At 35.4% G+C, this 13,749-nt stretch overlaps 3 protein-coding genes across 5 annotated transcripts; 1 reads left to right on the top strand and 2 right to left on the bottom strand.

Moving 5' to 3' along the window:
• Nucleotides 1-2,943: 2,943 nt before the first annotated feature.
• Nucleotides 2,944-6,070, bottom strand: LOC125212833 (pentatricopeptide repeat-containing protein At2g03880, mitochondrial). 3 transcript variants are annotated; one of them, XM_048113103.1, is made up of 2 exons: nt 5,741-6,070; nt 2,944-5,497 (listed from the first exon to the last, which is right to left on the bottom strand). In XM_048113103.1, exon 2 carries the CDS (start codon nt 5,464-5,466, stop codon nt 3,535-3,537), a length of 1,932 nt encoding a protein of 643 aa, XP_047969060.1. In that variant the 5' UTR covers nt 5,467-5,497; nt 5,741-6,070; the 3' UTR covers nt 2,944-3,534. The 3 variants fall into 3 exon arrangements, with proteins under 3 accessions (XP_047969060.1, XP_047969059.1, XP_047969058.1); XM_048113102.1 differs by having other exon boundaries at nt 2,944-5,513; XM_048113101.1 differs by having other exon boundaries at nt 2,944-5,564.
• A 576-nt stretch (nt 6,071-6,646) lies between these two features.
• Nucleotides 6,647-7,374, bottom strand: LOC125212838 (probable calcium-binding protein CML46). Its single transcript, XM_048113109.1, has one exon. It carries the CDS (start codon nt 7,343-7,345, stop codon nt 6,866-6,868), a length of 480 nt encoding a protein of 159 aa, XP_047969066.1. The 5' UTR covers nt 7,346-7,374; the 3' UTR covers nt 6,647-6,865.
• Nucleotides 7,375-10,398: 3,024 nt separating this feature from the next.
• Nucleotides 10,399-13,749, top strand: LOC125212836. The gene is made up of 4 exons (XM_048113108.1): nt 10,399-10,966; nt 13,094-13,132; nt 13,303-13,387; nt 13,564-13,749. The coding sequence occupies exons 1-4, from the start codon at nt 10,586-10,588 to the stop codon at nt 13,644-13,646; spliced, it is 588 nt and encodes a 195-aa protein (XP_047969065.1). The 5' UTR covers nt 10,399-10,585; the 3' UTR covers nt 13,647-13,749.

Consider the following 13,749-nt stretch of genomic DNA (forward strand, 5'->3'; position numbering starts at 1 on the left):
TAATTTAGATACTATAATCTAGACATTTAAGAATAAAAACTATAGTATAGACTATAGACGTTGCCTTCCGTTGAACAATTCTTTTATTTTCATAAACATACATGGTAATAAATTATGGCGGTTACAATTATAATATATTATTATAATTATATACATTATGGCGTTTCCAAATCATCATTTGGATAATTGTATTAGTTTCATATATAACGACAGCAGTTACACTTCTCTATTAATTTAAAATTATTTATTCAATTCAGCCGTTTTTAATTATAACAATAAATATGAAAATAAAGAGTTGAGAATTAGAAACAAAGAGTCTTTTAATTAAATTAATTCATAACACCACCCAATCATATATAAATATACTCATTCTTCATTCTATGTACCAAAATTCCTGACGATTTGATAGTGAATATTCTATAAAGCGTCGCTGGAGAACAAAGAATATGGACGCTACTCCGAAGAAGATGGAGTGCTTACCAGAAATTTCAGAAGATAAAGCATGAAGAGGATGGAGGCGCCCCCGACAACATCCAAATAGCTAACTACTAACCGAAAAATCTCCATTGAAAATCAACAACGAAAAAAGCGCGCGATTGTATGGTGAGAAGCAACGGTAATCTTCCATGAATGAGTGAAGAGGGCCGTGTAAAAGGGGAGTGAAGACCACAGATACGAGATAAGAATAATAATCAGCGCATTATGGTAAATATTAGTAACACTATGTTTATTTAAACTTTACTAGATTAAAGTGGGCCTTTAAAATGAGTCACCTTGATAATTACGATTTACGGTACACATTTTTACCATATTTTTCTTCCTTTTTAATATGTATATTTTTATGTATTTATTTAAAAACACAATACTTTAAATGGAATAGAATAGTTCGAAACCGTAATATGAAATCGTTGTAAGTCGTAATATTTAATTTTTTTATGTATTTATTTAGAAACACAATACTTAAAATGGAATATAATAGTTGTAAATCGTAATATGAAATTATAATACTCAAGTCTATTGTTTTTAATGAGATTATACTTATTTTAACTCAAAAATGGAATATAAATTTAGAATACTTTTTTCTTTTATCTATCCTTAAGAGAATCTATTACTATATAATTAAAAACTATCTATAAACTTGAATGTGTTTACAAGTTCAAGAATGATCGGAAAAAATCTAAAAATAATAAAACGTTATACAATGACGTATATTAAATAAACAATCTTTGAAATAATATTTCACTCAAATAAAAATAAACTAGCGGGTAACGATAAATTTTAGTTATAAAAAGCAATAATTTTGGAACACTTATTAAAAATCTTGGTTGAGTTTTTAACAACACAATATTGTTTTTGTATTTTTATTTGTTCATGAATTAATTAAAACTAAATCATTTTTTTTAGTATTGACTTGTGATGACTAAATGTTTTCTTCAAAATATCATTATTTCATACTCCAATTTTTAAAATACTTTCTATTGTTTTTTTAATAAATATACACTATAAGATGAAAAAAAGAAAAGAAAAAAAACGCAAGTCAAAACAATGCAGTTTTATAACTTTCGTCCATAATTGCATCGAATAATTAAAAGTGTATTTCTTTAATAAATGGACATTAGAAAAATATAATCTAGATGATGCTTACTTTATAACATTATGAATTCTTTAATAAAAATTGAAAAAAATAAAATGGTTTTAAAGGAAAATAACATAAATGATTTTGGCATGTCAAATCTTAAACATTAAAATTGATGATTGTCAATTTATTTAAGACAATTCTAACATAAATATAGCAAGAATATGAAGGGAGAATTTTATTGATAATTTGTTGGTCATGATGAATATATTTTAAAGTTAAGGGTTTAGGATTTAGATTTCAGGGTTTGGGTTTTTGGCGTATAGGGTCACTATATTGCAATGAAATGAAGCTCGACTAGGAAGTACCTCATCAGTGCAATCTTAGATTATAGTTTATGTATGTCTGCCAGTTTTGTGTTTATATTTAAAAGATTTAAATTAATATTTATGGATTATTAATAATATATGAATTTTCATTTCATATTTATGATGCATAATAATTTGATATTATATACAATTTGGAAGAAAATATATTGAGCTGTGCATCGCACGTGGATGACACTAGTTAATATGAAAACAAACATAGGATAAAACAATTAATAGGACGTGTGGAGCTGAGGATGATTTCAAACACATGTCCCAACCTCAATTATGTGGCAAGTACTCCCATAAAATTAGACTTCAATACTAAAATTGAAATTGTATATTGTAAGTTTATTTCAAAATAATACTACTAGTACTAATATTAGTACTTCCTCCGTCGAACAGATGACATACTTGGGAATTGACATGAGATTTTAGGTGATATTGTTTTCTAACAAAGAAAATGTGATATATTTTTTGCGACAAACTAAAAAGGAAAGTATAACATTTGTTATTGATAGAAAGATTATCATTTTGTGAGCAAATACATGTTGCTTAAAAATCTTGGTTGTATAAATCTGAGTTTAGCAGGAGTTCCGTCCAAAAAAATAGAACAAAGTGTATATGACACAAGTTTTAATGTAGAATTGGTAAAGTAAAAGAGAAGAGAAAAAATGTAAAAGAGAAGTAGTGTTAGTGGAATGTGGGGTAAGAGAGAAGGAGAAAAAATGTAAGAGAGAAGGAGAAAAAGTAAGAAAGAATTTTTCCATAAATGATTATGCTCTATTTTTGTGGACGGCCAAAAATGATAACTATCCTCTATTTTTTTTGGACGAATGGAGTAGTAAATTTGACAAGGTGCTTTATTGTGCAGAGAGTATTTGTCCCAGCTTAAGTGAGCAGTTTCATTTGATACAAATAATTAAAAAGAAATTAGATGGATTATAGAAGAGAAAATAAAGTACTATAAGATAAAAGAAAAATAAAATAGGAGATAGAAGAGAATAAAATTTAATTTTTATAAAAAAAAAATACTAGTCATTTAACATGGGTTGGCCCGAAAAGAAAGAGTACAAATCAATCAACGTGGGACGGATGGAGCTAGAGGAAATATTTTGATTACATTATATAATTAAAATAAGTACCATAAGAAAATGGCATCCCTTGACTGCAAATAGTGTGTGTTACACAAACAACTCAATCACATGCAATTGCTTGCTATTTCATAATGTTAACTTGAGTGATTGCTTCTCCAATCGATCGACCTACAATAATATACGACTTCTGCCAATTCAACCAGATCGCCATGAGTCGGACCCCGTCCATAACATAATCGACCGATCCAAGACGCACTCCTACAATTTAAACGGGTTCGAATGGTTACTAGTTGTGCTCAAAACGTTATGAATCAATTACAAGTCCAATCCCAGTGTCTCGATTTCGAGTGGCAAATCATCACGTGCCCCCATATAACGACCTTTCCAGCATCATATCAAAATACCAGTCTATTTGATGTACAACAATGTGTTGCACTACTTCAACAAATCTACGCGTGAGATATCCGACATTTAACGCTCGTGTTTTCGTTTCCCACTACCAGTAATCACCGCACGAGCAAGCCCCGTCGTGAAAATGATGGTAACGAACCGGATCCCTAACGATAATGCTTCTACCCTCCACTTTCGACAAAAGCTTTGCGAAAACATGGCAGTCGCCGCATATCCTCAGATTCTTTCGAATTCTAACCGTCTTCCCGTTCGGCAATCTCATGATCCCGAAAACAATAGCCAGTTTCTCGCTGTGGTAGACGAGCGAGTTCTCCATCTGCTCTCCTTCAACATCTTGATACACGAAGCTCGTGTCCGGAACATAGCCCTCTTCCTTCAATCTCCGAACGACACGCCCCAGCTCTTGATGAATCTCCGGATGAGCATTGTCGCCCAACGTGAAAGCATGGACTTGCTTATCTACCTCGATCCAACTGCATCCTGGTTCTTTCTTGATCCCTCGGTCCCTCATGAGTCCCCTCAGTTTCGCAACCTCATCCCACCGTTGGCTGTTGGCGTATAAATTAGACAGAAGCGTGTACGTCCCTGCGTCGCAAGGATCCAGGCTCAAGACCTTCTTCGCTGCATACTCGGCTAAATCCATGTCACGGTGGACCCTACACGCACCGAGCAAAGCTCTCCACGTCACAGCATCCGGTTCGCATTTCATTTCATGAATCAGTTTCTTAGCTTCGTCAAGCTTCCCTGCTCTTCCGAGGAGATCAATCATGCAGCCGTAATGCTCCCTTCCCGGATCAACTCCAAAGTCCGTCTTCATCGACTCAAAGTAACACCGTCCCTCCTCCACTAGCCCGGCATGGCTGCAAGCAAACAGAACCCCCAAAACTGTGATGTGATTCGGTGTCATTCCCGATGCCCTCATTGCCTCGAATAAATCTATCGCTTTCCGGCTGTAACCGTTTTGGGCAAAGCCTATTATCATGGTGCTCCAAGAGATCACATCTTTCACAACCATTCGAGTGAAGACGAAATCAGCGTCTTTCAAACTACCGCACTTGCAATACATGTCTAAAAGGGCGTTGTTCAAGACCAAGTCTCGATTAAACTTGATGACGTGAACGTGAACCTGTCTTCCCAGCTCCAACAACGCCAAACTAGTGCAGCCACGCAGAACACTCGTTAAAGTCGACTGGTCAGCCCAGAAACCCGATCTCTTCATCCGGATAAACAGATTGAGCGCTTCCTCTCCATCGCTGTTCTGAGAAAAGCCCCCAATGATGGAGTTCCACACCACAATATCCGAAGTTCCCATCTCGTCGAACATCAAAAGCGCTGATCTCGGCTCACCCCATTTGCAGTAAACATCGATCAAAGCACTCCTGACGAAAACATCCAACTCCAAGCCCACCTTGATTATGCAACAGTGAAGCTGTTTAAGGGTCGAAATCTCCTCCGAGGCTCTCAGAACCGAAGAATACGTGTACATATTCGGCTGAACACCATCTCTAAGCATCATAACCAGCATTCGCAAGGCCTTATGCTTACACTCCGAATTAGAGTACGCAGCGATCATGGTCGTCCACGACACCACATTCCTCCCGACCATCCGGTCAAACAAGAATTCCGCGTCATCCAGCAAATTAAACTTCACATACATGTTCAGAAGTGAGTTGATAAGGAAAGTCTTCGGCTCATAGCCATCAGAGAAGACGTGACGGTGGATTAGCTTCCCTTGTTTAACGGCTCCACAGGCTATGCAGCACTTAATGAGCTCGGAGTAAGTGATCGAATCCGCCCATAGCTTATGTTTCTGCATAGAATCCAATGCTTTCATTGCATTGGGAAGATCCTTTTGATAGCAATACATGGTGAACTCATCGACTATATTCCGGTGATCACTCGTAAACCCAACGGGTCTCGTCCTACCTTCAAATACCCGAACAGAATCGAATCTTCGGAGCTGAATAGCTACGTTTAATACTGCTATAGGGCATTTGAATCTTGACATAATTTTCATAGCTAAAGACTGAACACCACTGAAATCATAACTGCAACATTTTCAATCTGTGAAAAAGCATTCATTTTTAACCAATTCGATAAATTCCTAGAAGCATTCTGCAAAAAATAAGCACCAGTTTCATCTATAGCATCCACAAAATACAGTAAAACAGGACAAGCGATCATAAATACCAAATTGGAGTTATATCTTACACAATTCTCAATCCAAATCCTAAAATTATCGCTAATCTGTATAATCACAAGTATCGCAGCTTAGTTTTCTCGAATTGTACCTCAAAGTGTGAGAATTTGATCTTCATCTGCCCGCCGCTTCATTTCACCGCCGCAAAATCACAGCTCGACCCTTCCGCTTGCGCCGCCGGTTGGTTATATAAATTATCCAACGCCGCTGTATTCAGCTACCGTGTTCCGAGGCGAGGATGGTTTCTTTCTCTATTAAATAACAAGAACAGGGTGAGGATGCTTTTGCTTAGGCAGGCAATGTGTTTGTTGAAATTACTGAATGAGTGTTCGGAGCTGTTTTTTCGTAAAACTTGTGTATTAGGCGAAGGAGTAATTATGTTCGATTAATTTATGGCAAAGAACCAAAATTTGAGAGAAAAAACAGCAGATTATTGAAGAAATATGAAAAATAAAAGGTGGAAGAAAGATATGTGGAAATTTTAAAAAATAAGTACATATATAAACAAAATAAATGAAAATTGGTTTGGGTAGTTTAGGCTAAGGTCCATCAGTATTTTATTTTCAAGGCCCATTTGTTGTACACATGGACTATAGTGGTAATTTTAAAATTAATTAAAATAATAATGAAGTTTAATTAATTTGCAATTATTCCATGACGAAATATTCAAGTCACTTGTTGATGTAACATATATGTGTCTCAGAATCATAAAGTTTAACATTGTCCCATTTATCATACGAAAAATTCTAAATATTTTTTTTATCCTAATAGTTTTCCTTCAATTTACATACTTGTTTTAATTATTATATTCAAATATTATATTTACTCAAATAATATTCTATTTTAACATCTAACCTTGTATCCATAATAATTAAAAAAATTTATTTTTGGTTTTCAAATTTTCATCGGATTAGGATTTTTGAAAATTTAAGATTCACACGTGCACTTCAATATTTAGACAAGGAGTCCAAGAAAAATAAAACCACACACAAAAAAAAAACCTTCAATATATACACAATTGTTATTAAGAACGAACCAAAACCACAAAGACTTACAAGTTACAACCAACAACTGAACTAGCAACAAAAACTTTGACTGAGATGTCGTTGTACTTTTATGTTTTCGGGTTTTGCGGCTTGGCATCAGGCCGCTTGTCTTGAACCTTTGCTTGCTGTTTGCCAACTCGAGCCTTTTTGTTTTATAAAAAAAAAAAAAACTAGCAACAAAAACTTTCTTCAATGAGCTTCACAAACTCCCCAAAACTAATCCTCCCATCACCATCATCATCAAACACCATTATCATCCTCTCACACTCTTGTTGAGACAACCCCACCAGCCCTAGTGAGCTCATCACCTTCTCCAACTCCTCCGCATCCACGAACCCGTCATCGTTCTCGTCGAACATCCGGAACGCCTCCCTCACCTCCTCTAGCCCCGGCTCCGTCCCCTCGAAGATGCCTTCGATGTTCTCGACAGAGTCCTGCGAGAACGGCTCGTGATGAGGTAGACGTAGCCGCCTCATCACGACCCCAACCTCGCTGCCAGTGATTCTGGTAGCGACGCTCTTGGTGGGCCCACGGCCCGACTTCTGGTGGCAGAAGTCGGGCCGTGGAGGATGAAACAAATGGCATAAGATGAGAGATATGATTGTGATCATATTTTTTAAAGAGGCGATGATAAGTGAAATTGACGACATTTTTGAATGTGTGAGGGAATTGAATTACATTTTTTTGTGGCATTTGTTAGTTGATAATCTTGTAAATTTTATAGACATGGTTGGTGGAATAAAATAATTTCTAGGAAGTTTCTTTGAAATTTTGTGTAAGCTTTGTTGAAAGTGATAGTATAGTAAAAGAGTGTGGATGGACTTTCCGAGTAAGTTGTGGAATAGGGATTTTTATGTGAATTAATTCATTGTTTAATTAGTGGTCAAATTTAAATAATAATTTGACTGCTTAGTGATAAACGTTAATGTGGAACTCTTACATAACTTTGGAGCTATTTAAATACTCTCCAGGTCCCACAATAGATTATACAACTTAATGATACGAGATTTTAAAAAGTTTTATTTTTTATGTTTATTGGAGAGATGAATATAATTTTTATATTATATGAAAGGGAGCTTTTAAAAAAAAATAAGAATATGATATTGTTAGTTTAATTTAAGTGAGACATATTTTATGGGAAGAGTAAATATTAATAAGAGGGAGACCTAGTGAAAATGAAAGTCAAGATTTCAATGATAAATGATTGATAGGTTGTTTCCTTCCTATGAAGCATGACTAATGACCAAAATAAAGAAAAAAATATACTGTTTGCATGTGATTTGAAACGTACAGTTAAAAACAAGAATAACAAAATAACTATACAAAATTATTTCAGAATAAATATATATACGTAATTTCCCGATTAGTTTGATTTTTTTCACTTAATATGGTGTAATTTTTCATTTTATCATAAAACATAGTAACATTTATTTTAATAACAAATTGATTTACAATATCAATTTTTAATTACACTTAATATCGTAGATTTGTAGTGCAGGCCTCTCTAGATAGTAGACCAGAAAATTATTGATTTTGAAGTGTAAACACACTTTTGCCCATTTCGTTAAACTTTCAACACATGTGATTTTAATTGTCAGGAAAATTGAAAAGAAAAAACAAAATCAGTCATTGACTTGTAAACTTCAACGATATACGACCAATATTTGTTCGATTATGTGGATTCGGCTCGTTAACTAGTCTTTTTCGTATAATGTTTAGTATATAAGTCTTGGCCTTCTCTTATAATAAAATTAAATCTCATAACAATTAAGTAATTGTCTGGGATTCGCATTAATTTCAAGTAATAAAAAACTCCAAACATTTGGAATTTCTTAACATTATTCTTGGTTGACTTGTAAACTCAATAATAAAAGACCAATATTTGTTCGATTAAGTGAATTCAGCTCGATAAGTAGTTATTTTCAGATAGTATCACGTAAAGAAGTCTTGGCCTTCTCATGAGTAATAAAATTAAATCTCGTACCAATGTAGACATTTAGTAATAGCTCGAGTAGCATTGATCTCAAGTAATCAACACTCCAACATGTTGAATTTATTAACAAGAGTATTGATTGGTTTAATAGTCTCGAAATTGGAAAATTAAAGTGACTTCACTCAAGTAAGTGGTAATGGCTTGTCCCTTGGTTCGAAACGTGATAAGAAATATATATAAAAAATGACTTGACTTAGTTATGAGGTTAGACGAAGACTTTGTTGTGTCAAAGAAAGCAATATTAAATTCATCGACAAAATTCACAGCAAGCAATTGCTTCGTTCTAAGCTTTTGTCACTTTCATCGACTCATTTCTTTTTTATAAAAAAACCAAACGACGGCATAGAAAAAAAGTAGTAGTGCTACTACTATTATTATATAGACAAAATTTAGTATTTAATTTAAAATTATTATAAAAGAAAAATAACATCAAATCCAACAAAATTAATAAATAAGTATATATAATTCATCTTGAAATTATTCGTGAATCTGATCATACACTAAAGAGATCGGATATTCACAAACGACAAGAAACCATAGCTGTGAACTGTGCCAATTGCTGATTTTCGATAACTGTACAAAAATATTATCAGACTTAGTTAATTAATCATACTTTTTTGTTTGGAACTACTATCGCATTAACCAATCGTTATTCTATCCCCATCTTGTAAGTATATATTTAATCACCAATAATAATGGCAATGTTCCCTAAGTCATGCACGTCTTAGTATATTGTTTAGAACGGTTCAAGCTAGGCAAGTTAGTTTAAGAGAAATTTCATAGATGACTTTTGTTCATTAGAAGCTTAAAATTATTCTTTATGACTTTAAAATTGACAAATAAGGATGGATATTTCGAAATATTAATCATCAAGGATTTAAGATACACACAAGGTATTTTAATCTACTAATTGTATTTTTAATTGGGACTTATAATTCGGTTTATTGGTTATCAATTAATTATTATTTAAACCAAAATACTACTTCCGTTTTTTAAAAATAGCAACTATTTACCGTTCCTTAAAAATAGAAACTTTAGAATCGTTCTATTTTAGGACATAGACTCCACAATCCACTAATGCTACTTTCACTACTTTTTCTCTCAATCTCTCTTATTTTATTCATTTTTTTTATCTCTCTTACTTTATCAATTCATCTCACTTACTTTATCAATCATGCATTAAAATACGTGCCATTTCAAATGTTTATATTTTTCGAATACGGAGGTAGTAGGTCTCAATTGTTATTAGCATCCATAATAAGGAACGTCAAAACGGACTAGCCACAGGCTAGCGGGAAGGGCATGGCTGACGTCTGCTATTGCGTCAGGCTAACACGATGAACGAACGGACGATGGATGAGAGGTTGGGCGCGGACTACCCGGTTAACCAATCGCTAGCCGCCTAATGCGTGGTGATCGATAGACTAACTAAATTTTTTTTTATTTATACTCTATATTTACAGCTCCACTTCATTTTTTTAATATTTGATAAACATCATCAATTAAAATGAATTAATTGTATTTATCAATTTATTTGCTAGGCTAGGGCGTTGACTAACTTATTGCTAGGTTGTTGTTTGATTAGTCTATTGCTTAACTGTGAAAAGTCTATAATGACGTGGCAGTGAAATTTTTGGTTTGCTTATAGTAGTTTATGACTAGTTTGTGCGTGGATGCTCTTACACTAATGCAATCAATTAAACCAAAATTTTAATTTAATAGTGCTAATACTGATAAATTTCATACTAATACAGTAATACTAAATTTAAACACTATAAAGTATAAACCACGAAAAATGGCAAAAAGAAAATTGACTTGTTTTAATTTTATTTATCAAATTTAAGTAATTGATTAATTTTATCTTGTTTTATTTGTTCACATTTCATCATCCCAAAAAATGAACCCAAATTCCGCCACCGCCGGAAATCGCCGCCGGGCCAAGAAATCCACTCCCTTCCCCTCCACGCGGCGGTTCCGGTCCACCAGCCCAACCCGGCGAGTCTCCCCTCCACCGTCCGCAGCTCCAATCGCCGACGGCGGCCTCTTAATCGAAGAGCTCTCGCAATTTGAGGCTCTTCGAATTTCGCCGGAGAGTCCGAACCCTAGGAGCTTCCCGCACTATGTGAAGCAGCAATGCTGGGAGAAGGCGGAGAAAATCAAGGGCCGCCATCCGGATAGGTGGCGGCGCGACTCCTTGGGCAACATTGTGTTCCGGAAACTCGCTGGCTGCCCAGGCTGCCTCTGCCATGATTACGATCACATTGTTCCTTATTCTAAGGTAGTCTTTCAGTGGAAATTGGTGGTGAAATTAGTTAAATTGATTGATTTGAGGTTGGTTGCGATGCGTTGGAGATTTGTTGTAGAATTGAGGTTGTTTATAATGTTATGATTTAGAAATTTTGCCCGTTGAGTTTTTTTATGATGATTTATTATGGAGTGTGTAGTGTGTGTAAGTGTGTGCAGTGTGTAAGTAGTATGTGTATAAGTGTGTGTAAGTGTGTGCAATGTGTGTGTAGTGTGAGTTCAGTGTGTGTAAGTGTGTGTGCAATGAGTGTGTAGTGTGTGTAAGTGTGTGCAGTGTGTGTGTAAGTGTGTGCAATGTGTGTGTAGTATGTGTATAAGTGCGTGCAATGAGTGTGTAGTGTGTGTGTAAGTGTGTGCAATGTGTGTGTAGTATGTGTATAAGTGTGTGCAATGAGTGTGTAGTGTGTGTGTGTAAGTGTGTGCAATGTGTGTGTAGTATGTGTGTAAGTGTGTGCAATGAGTGTGTAGTGTGTGTGTAAGTGTGTGCAATGTGTGTGTAGTGTGTGTGTAAGTGTGTGCAATGTGTGTGTAGTGTGTGTAGTGTGAGTGCAGAGTGTGTAGTGTGTGTGTAAGTGTGTGCAATGTGTGTAAGTGTGTGCAATGAGTGTGTAAGTGTGTGCAATGTGTGTGTAGTGTGAGTGCAGTGTGTAAGTGTGTGCAATGCGTGTGTAGTATGTGTGTAAGTGTGTGCAATGAGTGTGTAGTGTGTGTGCAAGTGTGTGTAAGTGTGTGCAGATGCCAAATTTTATAGCTATTTTGAAATTCAATCATCTACTTTTGATATGGAATTCAAATTGTGAAATAGGAATTGAATTCAAATCCAAATATTTTATGGTACCAAACCTTGAATTTGGAATTTAAGGCTCCAATTTCAATCTCAATTCCAATTCCAATTCCAATCCAAATATTTTGCTCTTTTGTTCATTTGGAAAAGATTTCCAGAAAAAAAAGTTGAGAAAGGTTTCCTAAATAACCGAATATATGCTTTGTTTGTTGCATGAGAGTATTTGATTTATGGCGGGAATTTTTTTTCAAAGACGACTCTGTTTTAGTACATATAGTGGTGCTCGGTTCGTTAGAACTTAGATACGATAGGACCTGTTCAGTTCTCACTATTGCTCATGAATAGAGGCCATATTTATTCTCATCTCTCGTTGGGTTGCCATTTTTCTCAAAAACCTGGCCCACGAGGCCACGACCCTGCATGCCAACCCGTTTCCATAGTGTCAAGGTTACATTGTGTCTCACGATTATCTCTCCCACGGTCCCACACCACCCCCGTGACTAATTTAATCCTAGATAAAGTATATTTTCGCCCCAATGGCTTGAGAAACTATCACTTACCAAGGCCGGGATTAATATGTAGTGTGGAACATAATACTATGTCTTATGACGTGAATGTGGCTAACGACCATGAACCACCTTGTTTTCATCTTCAGCCAAATTGGTCATTAGAAATGAATTAACATTTGTGAAACGATCCCAATGAGTAGACATCGGTTTAACCGTTTAAGTTGTTTTCAGTTTGTTTTAGACCTGATGTAACCATATGGCTTAACTTTACTGTCAAAGTTGAGATCTTGCTTGTTCACTTCATCTCGGATAAATCTGAACTCGGAGGCTCAGATTGCTGGTTCTAAAGATCCTTACGTATTCCAATTTGTTGATTCTTTCTGGGCTCGGAATCTCAAGTAGGTGTCGGGCAGTAGCATAGATTCCGTCATAATGCGAAACTGTGCAACATTTTCTAATTTCGTACAACAGTAAAGTATGTTTGCATAAAGATCGATGGTTGCCTTTCTGTTCCTGACGTTCTTGAATTTCTTGGTTTTTTGACATTTTTATGACAAAATGTGCATTCCACCTCGCCTTTTTTAGGACGATTAGGACCAGATCGAGGCAGTAGTCGTACTAGTATGTCATTTTTTTTTTCATTTCTTGTCTTGTGTATTCGTATTTCGTACGACAGTACAGTAGGTTTTCATGGAAAGATCGATGGTTTTTGTCTGTATCGTGTTCGTAACTTACCAAAGCCTTTTGTTTCTCAAAGCTTTTTACTCGATTTTGATGCTGCTTATGAAATCCAAGATTTGCTATGCAGGGTGGGAAAAGCACCTTAGAAAATTGTCAAGTTTTGCAGGTAAATTCCTCCTAATAACTCCAAACATTGCTTATCTTGAAATGAACACATTGTTACCAATCAGTTAGTTACTCCCCTCCGTCCCATTAATAACGTCTGAAAAGGCTTCGGGCACGGAGATAAAAATCCTGTTTTTTTTGTCTAACCCACCGTTTTTGTTGGTGTCACAGGCAACTGTCAACCGATCAAAAGGAAACCGGACTGAGATCTCCAAAAACGAGCTTATTCAGAGGAGTGCCACTTGCCGGGTCTCAGGTATATTCGACTTCTACTTTTGGCTCTGAAACTCTTGAGAGTGATTTGAATACAAACATGTCACTTCAATGAAACGTTAGAATACGTTCGAGCAACCAAGATTAGTGAATCGGTGAATGAAATAGGAGCCAATGTGATGGATTCTTTTAGTGAGAATGTTGTTTTAACGGGTGCAGGTCGCGAAATGGACTTTCTTGAGCTGTCGTCCTATGGCAATGTTCGTCGTGGCCAAGATTCCGGGGGATGTAAGATTCAATGATAAGATTAGGATGTGATCCAAGTTATATAATCTGTGTACCAAATAGTTATTCGAACTGTATATTAATCCTATTTTTACTGCTAAATATTTTAATTAGATTATA

The sequence above is a fragment of the Salvia hispanica genome, chromosome 3 (genome assembly GCF_023119035.1).
Source record: "Salvia hispanica cultivar TCC Black 2014 chromosome 3, UniMelb_Shisp_WGS_1.0, whole genome shotgun sequence".
Taxonomy (NCBI): Eukaryota; Viridiplantae; Streptophyta; class Magnoliopsida; order Lamiales; family Lamiaceae; genus Salvia; species Salvia hispanica.